Below are 18,308 nucleotides of genomic sequence, written 5' to 3'. Positions count from 1 at the left end.
TATTTGAATATAAAGCAAGCAGCAATCGATCATGTATTAACTTAAAAAATATTTGTATATGTACTGTCAAAAAGATCCGTGAATTAATATGAGTAACTTCAAATATTTTCATAAAAAAGAGAGAACATTTGAAAATATCAGAAACACTGTTCATCTAATTTATTTCTAAAAAGGATTTTTAAACCGGATTTTACAGGTTTACTGATCAGGCCATGATATTGTATAAAAAAATGTTTGATAACTTTGTTTACAAATGGTTTATGCATTATTAAACAACAGCTCTGCTTTAGTAAAGCTATCATTTCTAAAACTTTTTTTCTTGACAGATATGTTATACAGCCTAGCAGTATGAATGCTGTACCAAGTAAAAAAGGATGGAGTACAATAAAGACATCACTAATGAGATCTTTCAGTTCGGGAAAAAGTACAGGACTGAAAACTTCAACTCAGCGTCTATTTGCAGAATCTCAAAACCAAACAATACTAGAATCTCCTAAAGACCAAGGGATTCATTTCGAGGCTAAACCAAAAAAGCAGAGAAGAAAATCAGATCCTAATGCTCCCCGTCGTTTGAGTCGATTCACAGTAGAGGCTATATCCAATGTTCCAGAGACCTCATTGTCGAAGGAGGATTTAAACAGTGCTAGTGGTTCCAGTGGGATTAAAGATAAATTTTATTGATAAGTCTTTATTGATTTTGAATTATGCGAATTTACCAGTATCAAAATCATGGAGATATAGTTTATAAAGATAGTAGTTCTGACCAAGAACTTGAGAATTTATTAGATCTATGGTTTTGAATTTGGAAATTGCTGATTGAAATGCATTCTGGGAAACAGTTTTTTTTTTAAATTGAATTAAAAAGATGTCAGATTATTGAAAAGAGAAGTGCTTACAGAATTGTTATGCATCAATAGGAGTAGATTCCTATGTTTTGTAGTCTTTTGTTTGAAAAAACTTTTGGCTTTTTAATTATACATTTTACTTGATGTTAAGAATAGTTATATAAGTGTCATTTTAAAATTTGATATTTAATAAGTTGGAAGTGAACTTTTTATGCTAAGATAAAAATGGAATAATCAAAAAAAGGATTGACGAAAAATTTGAAATCAAAACAAGGAACACAAAATATTATTATAAGCTTTATACTGCTGTTGGACAGTTTTGTATTTTTCCACTTTTATATTAAAATTGCAAGGAAATAATTAATTAGTAATATAATTTTTGTCATTTACAATGAGTCAAAACCATTGAAGTGTGTGTGTGCTTGCAAGTGATCATTCTTGATAGATTCTCAAAGAAGGTTTCTGTTTTTTTTTGTTAAAGAAAAATAGTTTTTGTCAGAGATGCAAACAGTTATTTTTTCCTGTCAGACAATGGGGCCTACAGGGTACCAAGTTTTGCCAGACCCATCAAATTTCTGCCAGACCCATATTTTCACTCAAAAATCAAATGAAATTATGCTTAGTTTAAAGTTAGTGCATCCTGTCAAAAAGAGGTGTTTATTCTTGAGATTATCGCTGGTACTGATACGTTTCCCGTGCGAAATACAAATTGTGCAAGTCATCACATTGTTGTTATAAAGTAACCATGATCTCCCCTCTTGCCATTTTGGGTTGAATGACCTTTCAGGTCATTTCTCCTTTTCGTACAAAGACCGCTTTACAGCTTTATCAACTTGAATAGGTGACTGGTTTGGTCTTTTACCGGGTTTCGACCCACTTACAAATTTTATTGGCCATGACATATTTCCTGAACTTATCAACTATGCTTAATAGACCTCCTTCCTAGAGAGCGAATTTCTAAAACAAAAAACATGACAGAAATACGGAGAATTGTTCGGGGCGAGATGGACAAGGTACGAAAGACTATTACTGGGCGGAAATACTGGTTCCCGGAGTTAGAAAATGCGGGGGAACAGGACATTTACTTTTATTAAAGATGATCGCAATTTTATAAACAAAATACTCTGCCGGGGCCGACGGGGATTTCAGTTTTGGCGGACCCAAGCGGACTTAAATATTGCCGGCCATCAGGTCCTGCACAGCTACGAGTTTTGCCGGACCTGCATAAATTCTGCCCCTTAGGTCCGACGGGTCCGACGATTAGTTGCATCTCTGTTTTGTTAAAGAAATAGTGATCACATTAAACACAAAATAGCAGAGGCAAAATATCTTTGATTTGGCTTTACTATTTCTTGCCTTAATTCTATTTGAACTATTCAACTGATGTGAGTTTAACAAAAACTAGACTAGAGTTTACTTTACCATGTACAATTAAATTTGATTAAGTGGTTTCGACTGTAATATTGTCTTTTCACAATATTTTTTTGTATAAATGAAGTACAATCATTTGTTTATTATAATCTTGCCTACATTTAATACATAGTCAAACTAACCAATTGCAAGAAAAAAGGGGTTTAGTCACATGTTTTTTTGTTTGTAATTTTGTTATTAAACAATGTAATAATGTTATTATACATATAATATTGTAATTACACAATATGATATATATGTTATTACACAATATGATATTGTTTCTACACATTATAATATTGTTATTACACAATATAATATTGTTATTACACAATATAATATTGTTATTACACAATATAATATTGTTATTACACAATGTAATATTGTCATTACACAATGTAATATTGTCATTACACAATGTAATATTGTTATTACACAATGTTGTTCAGATGAATGATGTGCAATCATATCTTTATTTATTGTCATTACTGTATATACATGTACATGTATATATCACTGGTGTTAAACTGATTGTGTTATAAACTGCAGTCATGTCTGTATATAGTCAGTGAAGATTTGAGTTGCAAATTCACCATGCCTGTACATTGTAGATTTAGAAATTAGGTGCGTTTATTAAACTGATAATTGTTATTGCTTTATAGGGGACAGGAATCTTAGATAAGTTACAGCTAGTCTTCAAGAGTGTGTAATAGTATAAAAGTTCAAACAGTTTGATTGTTCATTAGTCTAACTATGAAATTATTTCTCAGCTACAAATATATAGCTAGTATCTATTTTAAGGTAGGAATTGATATATTTTCATAATGCTTACGTTGGATTCATTAATTTTTCGCTGGATACCAGATTGGGCTGGGGGTAGGACCTTTATCAGGACTCCGGGATCAGGTGTTTTTAAGCCTGGGATTGTTCCTTTCTGGATCTGGGGATTCTTCTTTGGAATTTCGCGATGTCAGGATTTCATGTTTTTAAAGTCCGGGATTTTGGGATCAGGACCCCTCCTACTCTTCCTCAATTTTCGCGGGTTTAGGTGAAACACGAAATTAAATGTTCAAAAAATGACACAGTCCCTATAGGCTTGTACATTTTGTATGCAGTCATCAACAAAACCGACGAAATCAAATATAAAAAAAAAACATGCAAGTTTTCCTTAATCCACGAAAATAAATGAACCCACAGTATTTCTGATAAACACTTTCATATAATATGTCAGCACTTTTTGTATGAAGCTTAGACATTAGGAAAGGGTGAGGTTTAATAAGGTATTCAATAGTTATGTGCAGAATGCAAAAAAGTTGATATTTTTTTATAATTAACAATTGATACTCTTTTAAAGAGTTCATAACCCACCTAATAAACAAACAAACTTATTTTTCTTTATACACACTCAAGTTGATTGGCTGTAATGCAATTTTTAGGAATAGTAGCTTACGAATCATACAACCAAAAATTGTGTGTTTAGCTTTGTATTGTGTTATCAATTTAGTGACATTTTAGCATTAATAAATTTTGATTAATACACCAAAATGATTTATAGCCAATGTAATTTTGTGTACATATTCAATGTTTTTTTAAACTGTTTCTTTATTATTTTGTATTGAGTAGTTTTGTTTTTCAACAAGTATTTTTATTAAAACTTTGACAAGAAAATGAGAAGTTTCTGACAAAACATTTATGTGAGGAGATGCCTAAATCCATTTTGCAGTCTGAAATAAGTACATTTATTTACAAATTTAAAACTTGCTGAAATTCCATACAAGACTCCTATCATCTTGTTTAATGTAATTTAGGAATTTGAAATTTAATATGTTAAAATGGTCATTCATGCTGTATTTTGTTGTACATTCGGACCTGTTGAAAACATGTATGCTGAAAAATTTCTCTGCAAATACTCCTCCAATTTTAACCTGTTATGGATGAAACGATCTTATTGTGTTTTTTTTTCAACACTAGTTGTTTAGAAACATCAGATTTTTGATTAAATTTGTTTGTTTATGATTTAAAGGATTTTGTTTATGAATGTACTAAATTCAATTAATTTGTTATTTGTTTATGCTGTAAACTTTTGTTTACCAATGTACTAATATCAATTGATTTGTTATTTGTTTATGATTGTAATATTTTGTCATGGAATCTATACATGTCATATGATTTTTGCTTTGTTTCATTATTTCTTTTACAATCAATAAATGATGAGATTGATAATATTGATTTGATCATTGTTAGCTCATCTGGCCCACCTAGTCCAGCCAAGTAAGATGGCAGCCACGCCTAAAAATAGAACATAGAGGTAAAATGTAGATTTTGGCTTATAACTCTGAAATTAAAGCATTTAGATCAAATCTGAAGTGGGGTAATATTGTTTATCAAGTCAAGAACTATCTGACCTGAAATTTTCAGATGAATCAGACAACCGGTTGATGGGTTGCTGCCCCTGAATTGGTAATTTTAAGGAAATTTGCCGTTTTTGGTTATTATCTTGAATATTATTATACCCCATGCAACGGGTTTTGGAGGATATAATGTTTTTGACCTGTCCGTCTGTCAGTCCTGTTTCTTGTCATCGCAACACCGTTCAAACCACACAACAGAATTTCATGAAAACTTTTCAGATAATAAGGACATACTATGTTGTGAGGAAATTGTGATTCAATTTTTTTTCTAGGAGTTACGCCCCTTTGAACTTATTTACTTTAATGTCCTACTGCAACAGTTTGTCATCGCAACTCCTCTCAAACCACACAACAAAATCCCACAACTGGAAAACATTTCAACCAATTCAAACAAATTGTTGACCATTAACTTCAGTTTCACTACTTTTGTGATGTATTACTCACAGTTAACAAATTAATTTCCTTGCAATGACTGCACGAGTGAGGTTCAAACTGACAACATCAGGGTTGACTGGCAGGTTACCACTGTGTGTTAACAACTCAATGACACAAATAACATGAAAGACTTCTAGAAAACAATTCAATATTTCAAGCTCTCAATTTTCTATAAATTTCAAGAATTTTAAGATATTAAACAGAAACTGTCAAAAAGCTGCCACCAACACCAAATTCTACACAAAGAAAGAGCACTTATATTTCATATTTATTTCCATTAAAATACATCATAAATAACAAAGCAAACATTCAAATACAGGTATTCATTAATAATAATCAAAAATGCATGAAATTGTCAGAATGAAAACATTTCAATTTTCCATTACATGATTTAAAGTTACCATACCTGTCAACTGTCACTATTTGCAGGGGATTTCCCCCATGGAAGCTCTCAAATGGAAATTTTGTAAGAGCATGTTTGTCTACAATTTTAAACAAAACAGTAGTTTTATAATTGGCTGTTGGCTTTTAAAAGTGTGAAGAAGCTAAAAAACAACATTGAAATACATTAGAAGGCCCCATGGAAGCTCTCAAATGGAAATTTTGTAAGAGCATTTTTGTTAACAATTTTAAACAAAACAGTAGTTTTATAATTGCTATTGGCTTTTAAAAGTGTGAAGAAGCTAAAAAACAACATTGAAATACATTTGAAGGCCCCCTTGAAAATTTTACAGGACTACAAGAGTCATATTGCACGCAAAACCCCCATGGGCATTTTGAAAAGTTGGCAGGTATGAGTTACTAAATTAAATATGGTTAATATACTTTGACCTATAATGGTTTTTCTTTCACAAGTTGTGATTTGTATGGAGAATTGTCTTATTGGCACTCATTCCACATTTTCTTGTATATCTAAAAATAATAACTTTTGGTTTTTATTTAAAAGATAATCACTGTTCTCGATACATCTCCCTCAGTGGAAACTACTATAAATTCATAAATTTATAAGTGCATCTATCATTGCTGTCGATCAATGGACACAAATGTCAGAAAATGCTGTATATAAATTATGAAATAAAAATTTTAAATGCAAATGTTTTGCAGAAATTAAAACATTGCAATTTTTTTGGAATTTACAAAAAAATTGTCTCTACCCTATAAAGGGCCACCCACTGTATCATTCACACAACAATAAAACTACATTGAACACCACTTTAATGTCTGCAGTTCCAGTGATTTTCTATGAGTGCCAAATCAAATCATGGTCCAGTTAATTGCATATAATAATATATGCATTTCAAAATAAGCATGTGGTCCCATGATCTCCATTCTTAAATGGTAAAAATTCATTAATGACATCAAATTGCTTTCCCATGATTTTGCTACATTATTGTAAAGTCACAAAAACAGACAATTTCAAATAGAAAGAACAAAATTTTTTCCCAGGTTATTGGAAAGAAAATGTTCCCTAAAACAAATTTCAGAAACAGATCTCCGCTTCATACCTTGAGTGATACAATATTTTTCTAAGTCAAATTTTAAACATTTAAAACCCTCTACAGCCAAACATTTCCGATTTAAAAAAAACAGTCTTTGGAGATGAATGGTTTCACACTTGATCAGACTTGATGCAGTGGTAGAATCAGATTTCCACCATTTTTGAATGATGTTAAAAGCATATTAATTTCTAAATATTGCACATGACACACACAATGAAAACGGTATCATTCTTTCTAAAGACTTAACTGCAATTTACCACATTCAATGCTAGATGAAGTAAGCTATCAGATGAAATAAGGTGTCAGATGAAATAATCTGTCATAATCTGTCAGATGAAATAATTTGTCAGATGAAATAAACTGTCAGATGAAATAAGCTGTGAGATGAAATAAGCTGTCAGATGAAATAAGCTGTGAGATGAAATAAACTGAGATGAAATAAGCTGTCAGATGAAATAAGCTGTCAGATGAAATAAGCTGTCAGATGAAATAAACAGTCAGATGAAATAAACTGTCAGATGAAATAAGCTGTGAGATGAAATAAACTGTCAGATGAAATAAGCTGTCAGATGAAATAAACTGTCAGATGAAATAAACTGTCAGATGAAATAAACTGTGAGATGAAATAAACTGTCAGATGAAATAAGCTGTCAGATGAAATAAGCTGTCAGATGAAATAAGCTGTGAGATGAAATAAGCTGTGAGATGAAATAATCTGTCAGATGAAATAAGCTGTCAGATGAAATAAACTATCAAATGAAATAAACTGTCAGATGAAATAAACTGTCAGATGAAATAATCTGTCAGATGAAATAATCTGTCAGATGAAATAAGCTGTCAGATGAAATAAGCTCTCAGATGAAATAAGCTGTGAGATGAAATAATCTGTCAGATGAAATAAACTGTCAGATGAAAAACTTTGGTGAAAAAGAGGTAATATACTATAAAGAATATTTCATATAGATTGTAGTGTAGCAAATAATACTGAATAACAGTTTATGAATGGAACATGAAAATACAACATATATCTAATAGATAAATGCAGAAATGTATACGAGATCAAATTACAATTGTTTTCCATGCTAATATACAGTACACATTACAGGTGATCTTAATTCAGTTAAACATTACATTTGGTGGCACTGATTAAATAGCTTGATACAGAATTATTAGCTCTGATTTTTCTGGGGCCCTTCACCCATTTTATTTTAACACATAATAAAATACATTATTTGTATTTGAGGGTTTTGTTGAGTTTTTTTTCATTTTTGTATTATTCTTAAATGTTGTAGGTCATTTTTTTCAAATTACTTCTCTTTTCTTTATATTTTAGCACCCCATTATTCCTTCTTCCATTTTTATACCACTTTTTCTCTTTCTTTTATTTCTAGACCCATTATTCTCTATTTTGTAAATCCCATCTAGACCCTCTTAATTAGAATATAAAGATATATACTGTTTTCAATGATTCAGTGACAAATCACCATGAAAAATGCCATCACAAGTTTTGAATGAAAAAATGCATTTAACTGATATTAAACTTAATAATACATGAAAGAAAAAAATATTTTATTCTTAAGGATGTTCGCTACTCTGTTTAAAAATAACAAGCTTTTTGAAAGACTGTTATAAATTGAAAGTATCTAAATAAAGAAACTAAAAAAGCAGACAAAAATGGAGGGTTCGTGTGCTTGTTTTCGAGATATAAGTTGTTGAAAATTTGGCAGGAAATCATTCTCTCTAGATTTTTCTTACCCTTAACATTGGCACCTTTTTTGTTTAAAAAACTACGAAAAAATAACAAGGATTTCATAAGATTTAGAAATATGGCTTTTTAAATAATATTTTATAAAAATATGAAAAGAAAAGTAGGGGTTAGTGGGCAATTTTTTAAATGTCAATACATGGGTAAAACCAGATGATTCCGAAAATCTGGCAAACATTCAAAAAGTAGAGGAGCAAACATCCTTAATGCAAAAGACAAAAAGACAAAATATGTCAGATTTTTAAAACTAAAATTTCCATAAAGGATCATAATGGATTTTGAAAAACACCCATAAGCCCAAGAAAATTGTTAAAATATTAATATTTGATCATTGAAATTCATGATGATGGCAATTGTCGAATTGATAATCTTGTGCATAAAGTACTCAAAGTAATGTAAATTAAGCATAGTCAAAACCAATGGACAGTGGTTGTTACACACATTTTAAGAAGATATTTTACTTTAATGCAAGGTTGACCAACTTAAGCTTCAAGCACCTGTTGGAAATCCAACTCATATATTAAGTACAATTCATATGTATACTAAGCACCCCTTTCACACTGTCTGGACTGGTCCAATAATTGATTGATGATAAAAATAGCATGTATACTGAACATGACAAATGCTACAATGAAAGCATTGAACATAAAATCACAGATCTTCCTATCACAGCTAAGCATTGTTGTTGTCATAGTAACTTCAGACTTCCTGTGACAGAGTCTACTTGGTCAATTTTACCCATAATGCCAAGACAAGTAATGGATCCTGGTTCAATCTGAAAATAAAAATGAGAATAAATTGGTCATAGGCATATAAATATATATATATACATATTGAAAACAAAATTGAGGGTATCAAATTGTTATTTGTTTGATTCAACAAATAATCTTGAATACAATAAAGACAATTGTTACCTAATAGTTTGTGCTGTCTATCAAAAGATCATTACAAATGAAACAATAAAAAGAAAAAAAAAACATTTTTCTTCTTTCTAAGAGTTTATTATCTCCCTAGACATACAAGTGTTCTAACAGCATTTTGAACCAGATAATTAAATTCCTTAGAGCGATCGATAGTATTTGCTTTGACTACTTTTTCAATCCTAATTATTTGAGTGAATTATCTCCCTTGACATACCTGTGTTTTGCCAGCATCTTGTACTAGATAATTAGGTAGATCCATGGTATTGGCTTTGACTGCTAATCCTAATTATTGGGGTGAATTATCTCCCTTGACATACCCGTGTTCTGCCAGCATCTTGTACTAGATAATTAGGGAGATCCATGGTATTGGCTTTGGCTGCTAATCCTAATTATTGGGGTGCATTATCTCCCTTAACATACCTGTGTTCTGCCAGCTTCTGGTACTAGATAATTAGGGAGATCCATGGTATTGGCTTTGGCTGCTAATCCTAATTATTGGGGTGAATTATCTCCCTTGACATACCTGTGTTCTGCCAGCATCTTGTACTAGATAATTTGGGAGATACATACTAATCCTAATTATTGGAGTGAATTATCTCCATTGACATACCTGTGTTCTGCCAGCATCTTGTACTAATTAATTTGGGAGGTCCATGGTATTGCCTTTGGCTGCTAATCCTAATTATTGGGGTGAATTGTCTCCCTTGACATACCTGTGTTCTGCCAGCATCTTGTACTAGATAATTAGGGAGATACATACTAATTCCTATTATTGGAGTGAATTATCTCCCTTGACATACCTGCGTTCTGCCAGCATCTTGTACTAGATAATTAGGTAGATCCATGGTATTGGCTTTGGCTGCTAATCCTAATTATTGGGGTGAATTATCTCCCTATACATACCTGTGTTCTGCCACCATCTTGTACTAGATAATTAGGGGGTCCATGGTATTGGCTTTGGCTGCTTATCCTTATTATTGGGGTGAATTATCTCCCTTGACATACCTGTGTTCTGCCAGCATCTGGTACTAGATAATTATGGGGTCCATGGTATTGGCTTTGGCTGCTAATTCTAATTATTGGGGTGAATTATCTCCCTTAACATACCTGTGTTCTGCCAGCTTCTGGTACTAGATAATTAGGGAGATCCATGGTATTGGCTTTGGCTGCTAATCCTAATTATTGGGGTGATTATCTCCCTTGACATACCTGTGTTCTTCCAGCATCTGGTACTAGATAATTAGGGAGATACATACTAATCCTAATTATTGAAGTGAATTATCTCCCTTGACATACCTGTGTTCTGCCAGCATCTTGTACTAGATAATTAGGTAGATCCATGGTATTGGCTTTGGCTGCTAATTCTTATTATTGGGGTGGATTATCTTCCTTGTCATACCTGCGTTCTGCCAGTATCTTGAACTAGATAAGTAGGGAGATCCATAGTATTGATTTTGACTGCAAATCCTAATTATTGGAGTGAATTATCTCCCTTGACATACCTGTGTTCTGCCAGCATCTTGTACTAGATAATTAGGGAGATCCATGGTATTGGCTTTGGCTGCTAATCCTAATAACTGTGATGTGTTATCTCCCTTGACTACTATTTTGGTTTCCCTGTTTAAATATTAAATAGATTGACCAATTTAGTTGTTTATTATATTTCATCACGGACTTTTTTTCATTTTCTAAAAGCTTATTAGTCTTTACAAAATACCTTAAAGTGATGTGACATACTTTACTAAAACTAATTTTTACTACATGTATTAAAACACACGAAATGTGCAAAAGGTGTAATGTGGAATGGTGAAAAATTGGTAAACAAATGTTAAAACTGGAAAATGTTGTTACTCTTTGTAGTATTAAGAGAACACTATAGATAACTTCTGTGTTCACTACAAATAGTTTGACTAAACCTTTGGCACTCATAGCATATCTTCATATATCTATTGATTTGATGTGAAATGTTTATTTGCTGTAATTGACACAAAGCCCACATTTCCTGTTTTTCAATTAAAAGCTAAATTACTATTTTTTTATTATTTTTATTCTGAAGAATTTGTGATGTACTGAAAATACATTATTACTGTAGTAGCACTTTCTATGGCTAATAAAACACAAGCTATAAAATGCAGTCTACCACATAATCATTCATCACAACTGTTTCCTACATAAGCCCAGATTCCCGGTGAAAAAGTACAGTACTTGAAATAATATTTACCCAAACTGTTCCCATGACATTAACATCTGCCCATATTTCTGTGGATTTTCTAATAACACCCGATGTAAACCTAATGCTGAATGAGCTACTTGTGCCGCTACTTTCCCCACTCCCATACTGAACTCACTGTTAACAACAAACACCATTTTATAGAAATCTACACCATCAGGAATATAGTCGTCTTCACTGTCATCTGAATCTTCTGCATCAGCCTGTAAATTTATATTTAGGATAAAACAGAAGAAAAGATAATTTCTATAAATATATTACACATCATACACATTTCTATAATTATACATCATAAACATACAGTCAGGGGTACTACTTGTACAAGTGTATTTTATTTACTTGAAGAAGTAAAAAAAAATATACACATATAAGTAAATTTGTAGGATACTTATACAAGTGAATTTTATTTACTTGTATAGGTAAAAAAAAAATTGGCTTAGTTATGTCCCTTCGGCATTCAGAATTTTTTACTAGTATAAGTAAAAAAATCATCCTTTCTTCTTCTCTAGAATTCTTAGGATTTCTTTGCTCTAATAGAATTTTAAATTGTGTACCCTTTACAGATGTCTTTACTAATCATTTAAGTGTAATTTCATGGACAATAAAAATCTCATTTGTCTGTTATCTTCATAACACTGCCCATTTACAAGCCCCAAAGGAGCAATTTTTGATTGCCTTGCACATATATACAAGATCTTTGCTCAATCAGTTTCTTTGATGAATTAATGAGATGAAACATTGAACTTTAAATGAAAAAATTTGAGCAAACCTGGGAAAAATCATTAAAGGCATGATTTTACATCTCAAAACTTGAGGATTTTTGTGGGATTGTAAGAAAAATTTACTTATACAAGTAAATTTTTTAGAAAATTAAGGGGAGATTATTCAAACATTATTTATTTACTTATATGTGTATATTTTTTTTTACTTCTTCAAGTAAATAGAATACACTTGTACAAGTAGTACCCCTGACTATCTTAACATTTACAATAGCAATCAAATATATCATAGATGAAGTAGTCAGTTTCCCATAGGAATACTTTTAAAAGCCTTTAGCAGCTGTTAACTTATGAAGCAACATAAACAACATGTAATTAAGCAATAATGAACATTATATTACCCCACAAAGGGCATGAACACTTATGTGAGGAGCCTGTAATTCATCCGTGGTTCAGGTTGTCTTTTTTTGCTATATATCATATTGATAACTCTTCACAAGAGACCAAATGACACAGAAATTAACAACTATAGGTCACTGTACTGCCTTCATTAATGAGCAAACATAACATATTTGATTCATAATTTTTTTAATAAAATAGGCTACCAGTTTTCTCAATTGAATTGGTTCATATTTTTCTTGATGGGGACTTTTATAACTGACTTACGGTACAGTTTTCATACCCAAGGTTGATGGTTCTGTCAGAGCAATCCAACCCTCCTCCAAAAAAATTTGACTGCCAAGAAATATCACTTAGGTGTTAAACCCCAATCAATCAAACATTATGACCTGGATGGTATTCCAAGTCAAAGTTTCAAAAGTCAGGTCAATGATGAGCTGAGCAGAGTGATACATATAAGATTTTAATTTGTGAACCCTTCCAGAGCACATGAGATCATCCACAATATTGGTGGGGTTCGTACTGCTCTGGCTTTATTTTCTATGTTGAGTTTTGTGTACTATTGTTTGTCTGTTAATCTTTTAAATTCTTTTTCTTTGCTAGCCATGGTGTTCTCAGGTGGTTTTTTTTTTGAATGTCAATCTAGTATCTTTTGCCTCTCTTTTAGCAGATATCTACTTCTGCAAATGTACCACGATATATTCTATGTCATTTAAAATTATATTTTACAATACCTCAAATGGAGCATTAATATCTTTGTCCTCATTTTCAATGATCCAAGCTGCAGCTAAATCAGCATTGTAATTCCCAGTATAATATAATCCCTACAAACAAATATACAGATCTGTTAATACATGGAATACTGTGGGTTCATTTATTTTTGTGGGTACCAATTTTCGTGGATAGAGGAAAACTTGCATATTCGTGGATATTTAAATTCGTGGTTTTGAATAAGTTCACATGCATTCCTTTAGAAAATTTGCATTTCGTTGAACATTTAAATTTCGTTGTTTCCCTGTCCAAGGAAATCCACAAAAATTGGTATCCAACAAATATTAATGAATCCACAGTATCATCTATTAAATTAATCGATCCCAACCCCTGCCAATAAAAATGAAAATATAGATTTATATTTTCCTAAAGAGAAAAAGTGTTCCCAATTTTAAAATGGTGGCAGATGGGCAGACTAGTAAAACTGTCTGCATAGGAAAAGTCAGGTCACTGGAGATGAAAAACTTATACACAAAAAGATCAAAGTAAATTTTTTAAAATAATAAAATTAAAATGAAACTATTGTATCAGGATATACAGAGACTCAGAATAACTTTTCAACAGTCATGCTAGTAATAAAATCTGTATAAATCAAACACCTCTTATCACAGAAACAAAACCAAAGTGCAATGTACCGTGAGTACAGTAGGATAAAACTAAAGACAATCATTGGCAAGCTTACCTTAATGGTACATGAAGCATTCTTAGAGAACCAAAGTTATATGAGCACTGTCATGTCACATGTGATCAACTCCAGAATTATCCATAACCAAGTAGGAGCACCCTAGCTAGAACACAAGTAAATCCAAACAATCTCTTTTTGTGACTATTCTTACCCTAGTGGCAGCATTCTTAGAGAAGCCTAATGACATGAGCACTGCCAGATGATCGTCCCTTGGTTTAAATCCACCTTCACTTGTGGTGGCAGACTCTTCATTTCCATTGTCACCTCCAGAAGCTGAATCCATATCCTACATAAAAAAGTAGCTTTACAATAAACAAGATAAATAAATGTCTAATATCAATGAATATAGCGAAAAGATTTGAAATCAGAGGGTATGATTTTTCTTACAAAATCATCTCAAGTCTCCACCAGGACTTGAAACCAGGGGCCTCTTGTATTACAAGGGCAGTCAGTGTGTATGTATACTGACTGAGCTAAAGAATTATTTCCCTAGCTCAAAAAACCGCTTATAACTGGTTAAGTAAGTACCACATGTTCTAAGAGAAGCAATCCTGTCAAAGATCAAAGGGAAATAGTTCATTGTTAAAATTAACTAACTAAACAAAATCCACATGCATCATACTGTCAACTCAGAAATTATTGCGAGGTTTTTATTAGAGTGAATAATACAACTGGGTGAGACAGAAAAACAGGAAAAGAAAATAGAAATTTTACAATAAGAAAAAAATAGCTACATTGCTTTTTGTCTAATTTCACTTTTGACCAGGAAATCAGCATATAATGGAATATATATGTATGACATTTTCAAAAATACGAGTTAAGTACCTTGAGTTATATTAAGGTATATAGGATTTTTTTCTGATTAAAGTGAAAAATGGTGTATTGCACGCGAATATCATGTCAGTTGGCAACTACATGTTATTCCAAGATCACTCCGACATCCAACGGCTGTTTTGCCAGACAAGCTGGGCTGTGGGACATCAGAGTTCGCCCGATATCAAAAAGTGGATATTTGCCTGTCAAAATAGATCGCTGCATCGTCACTTCTGGTGCCAACGGAATATAAATCGGGTATCAATTTGTTCATTTTTCATTAAAAATCTCTTCATTTATGTAAGTTTCACCTACAATGTACCTGCCACCCTTTATTTTCTCATATTTAGACAGTTTTCACAGTGACAGACCATGGTGACCCACCGATTCTGGCATTTTGACTATCATTTTGAAAGATTGTCATGTGATCATGAGAAACCAGATGCTCCGCAGGGCGTAGCTTTATACGACCGCAGAGGTTGAACCCTGAACAGTTGGGGCAAGTATGGACACAACATTCAAGCTGGATTCAGCTCTAAATTTGGATTGTGATTAAATAGTTGACACAGCATAGGTTTCTGACACAGAATGAATGTGTTCTAATGAACTTAAAATTTTTGTTTTCTCTTAGAGCAATTCACTATGTTGTTGAATATTAATCCTCTCAAAAAAATGTTTGAAGACATTTTCTTTTTTATTTATGAAATTTCAAATGAGAAAAATTGAACCCAATTTTTTTAATCACATTCCCCTTTCCCTTATTCCAAAACTAATCTCAATTAAAATTTCTAATGGAGTTTGCAACAATAACTACTCATTTAAATACATCATAAAATATTAAGATGTAAAAAAAACTGCTTGTTATCACTGAATGGTAAAGATTATTTTAATTTATCAGTTGGTAGTAAAAAGTGAATATACATTGTATATTGTATATAACAAAGATTTAAGTTGATTCTGGACAAAGAAAGATAACTCCAATTAAAAAAAATCTTGCTATTGCACAATATTTTGCAATTACAAATGTAGATATTTCTTGCTTACTATTCTGGACAAAGAAAGATAACTCTAATTAAAAAAAAATTTGCTATTTCACAATATTGTGCAATTAGATATTTCTTGCCATTGCGCAATACTGTGCAATTGAAAAGACTTGCTATTGCACAATACTTAATATAATAATTTTGGATCCTGATTTGGACCAACTTGAAAACTGGGCCTATAATAAAAAATCTAAGTACATTTTTGGATTCAGCATATCAAAGAACCCCAAGATTTCAATTTTTGTTAAAATCAGACTAAGTTTAATTTTGGACCCTTTGGACTTTAGTGTAGACCAATTTGAAAACAGGACCAAAAATGAAGAATCTACATACACAGTTAGATTTGGTATATCAAAGAACCCCATTTATTCAATTTTTGATGAAATCAAACAAAGTTTAAATTTGGACCCCGATTTGGACCAACTTGAAAACTGGGCCAATAATCAAGAATCGAAGTACATTTTTAGATTCAGCATATCAAAGAACCTAACTGATTCATTTTTTGTCAAAATCAAACTAAGTTTAATTTTGGACCCTTTGGACCTTAATGTAGACCAATTTGAAAAGGGGACCAAAGGTTAAGAATCTACATACACAGTCATGACAGTTAGATTCGGCATATCAAAGAACCCCAATTATTCAATTTTGATGAAATCAAACAAAGTTTAATTTTGGACCCTTTGGGCCCCTTATTCTGTTGGGACCAAAACTCCCAAAATCAATACCAACCTTCCTTTTATGGTCATAAACCTTGTGTTTAAATTTCATAGATTTCTATTTACTTATACTAACGTTATGGTGCGAAAACCAAGAAAAATGCTTATTTGGGTCCCTTTTTGGCCCCTAATTCCTAAACTGTTGGGACCTAAACTCCCAAAATCAATACCAACCTTCCTTTTGTAGTCATTAACATTGTGTTTAAATTTCATTGATTTCTATTTACTTAAACTAAAGTTATTGTGCGAAAACCAAGAATAATGCTTATTTGGGCCCTTTTTTGGCCCCTAATTCCTAAACTGTTGAAACCAAAACTCCCAAAATCAATCCCAACCGTTCTTTTGTGGTCATAAACCTTGTGTCAAAATTTCATAGATTTCTATTAACTTAAACTAAAGTTATAGTGCGAAAACCAAGAAAATGCTTATTTGGGCCCTTTTTGGCCCCTAATTCCTAAAATGTTGGGACCAAAACTCCCAAAATCAATACCAACCTTCCTTTTGTGGTCATAAACCTTGTGTTAAAATTTCATAGATTTCCATTCACTTTTACTAAAGTTAGAGTGCGAAAACTAAAAGTATTCGGACGCAGGACGACGACGACGACGACGACGACGACGACGACGACGCCGACGCCAACGTGATAGCAATATACGACGAAAAATTTTTCAAATTTTGCGGTCGTATAAAAAGTAAGGCACAATGGACTATGGGAAATGATGTATGCATATGACCAAAGGTCAATATGAATATATATAATCTAACCATGCTAACACCTCGCTCATTTACAATGCAAGCAAACTGTCTAAATATGAGGAAAAAAAGGGTGGCAGGTAGGTGAAACTTACATAAATGAAGAGATAAATGAAAAATGAACAAACCCGATTTATATAATTCCAAGGTCGTCCGTTGGCACCAGAAGCGACGAAGCAGTGGATCTATTTTGGACGGGCAAATATCCACTTTTTGATATGGGACAAGCTCTGACGTCCCACGGCCCCAGCTTGTCTGGCAAAACAGCCGTTGGATGTCAGAGTACTAATCTCGGACAACTACATGTATGCTTGACAAAACCAATAAGAAGGATGCAAACGTGTAGGGTGTAAACAGACTTTGTGAGCGAATGTGTAGGGTACGGAACAGACTTTGTGAGCAAATGTGTAGGATGCGAAAGTGAAGGGGTGCAAACACAGGTATGAATGTGTTTTAGGATGAATGGACCCGGATTCCTTAACAAATACCATGATCATGATGATTTGGTCAGGCTCAGTCTAACAGTAACAAGATATTACAAATGACAACATTTTTTAAGCTTATTTGACACTAACGGAAGAAAAAAAGGGTATTTGTGTCTTGACAATGTACAATTAAATGGTATTTCTATCCCCAGCAACTGAGGCTGAAGGGTTCAAAAATAGGATATGCCTGTATCTAGATTTTTCACTGTGTAAATGGGATTAATCGACGAATTTGCGAATTGTACAATTTATAATAACGTGTGACGACGTAGTTAACATTTTTATACCTTAAAATTCGAACAATATTGATGAACAGATATAGAAATTAAACATGAAAGTAAAATGTAGGAAAAGGGAGCATGAATCATCAATGTCAGATAGAAGCTTAGAATTTAGTATGTTTTCT

The 18,308-nt window shown here is 32.3% G+C and overlaps 2 protein-coding genes across 17 annotated transcripts in view; one reads left to right on the top strand and one right to left on the bottom strand.

The window, feature by feature from the left end:
• LOC139498974 (potassium channel subfamily T member 2-like) overlaps window positions 1-4,489 on the top strand; it is a 147,712-nt gene extending 143,223 nt beyond the window's left edge. For all 16 annotated transcript variants that reach the window (XM_071287602.1, XM_071287599.1, XM_071287604.1 and 13 more), the window contains one exon: window positions 327-4,489. In XM_071287602.1, the coding sequence (XP_071143703.1) occupies window positions 327-681 (355 nt within the window). In that variant the 3' untranslated portion in view covers window positions 682-4,489. The remainder of the gene's footprint in view (window positions 1-326) is intronic.
• Window positions 4,490-5,356: 867 nt separating this feature from the next.
• Window positions 5,357-18,287, bottom strand: LOC139498979 (probable peptidyl-tRNA hydrolase 2). Its single transcript, XM_071287623.1, has 6 exons — window positions 18,190-18,287; window positions 14,244-14,378; window positions 13,371-13,460; window positions 11,510-11,721; window positions 10,791-10,905; window positions 5,357-9,140 (listed from the first exon to the last, which is right to left on the bottom strand). Exons 1-6 carry the CDS (start codon window positions 18,268-18,270, stop codon window positions 9,054-9,056), a joined length of 720 nt encoding a protein of 239 aa, XP_071143724.1. The 5' UTR covers window positions 18,271-18,287; the 3' UTR covers window positions 5,357-9,053.
• Between the last annotated feature and the right edge of the window lie 21 nt (window positions 18,288-18,308).

This window comes from Mytilus edulis, chromosome 12 (genome assembly GCF_963676685.1).
Source record: "Mytilus edulis chromosome 12, xbMytEdul2.2, whole genome shotgun sequence".
NCBI lineage: Eukaryota > Metazoa > Mollusca > Bivalvia > Mytilida > Mytilidae > Mytilus > Mytilus edulis.
This window is presented reverse-complemented; position numbering and strand designations above follow the sequence as displayed.

Excerpts from the sequence above, each read along its gene's own strand:
- LOC139498979 (XM_071287623.1), bottom strand. The coding sequence starts at position 18,270 with ATGATTCATGCTCCCTTTTCCTACATTTTACTTTCATGTTTAATTTCT. Across the intron at positions 13,461-14,243 it reads CTAAGAATGCTGCCACTAGG|GGATTATATTATACTGGGAA; the intron begins GTAAGAATAGTC and ends ATTTGTTTGTAG. Across the intron at positions 10,906-11,509 it reads ATGTCATGGGAACAGTTTGG|GGAAACCAAAATAGTAGTCA; the intron begins GTAAATATTATT and ends ATATTTAAACAG.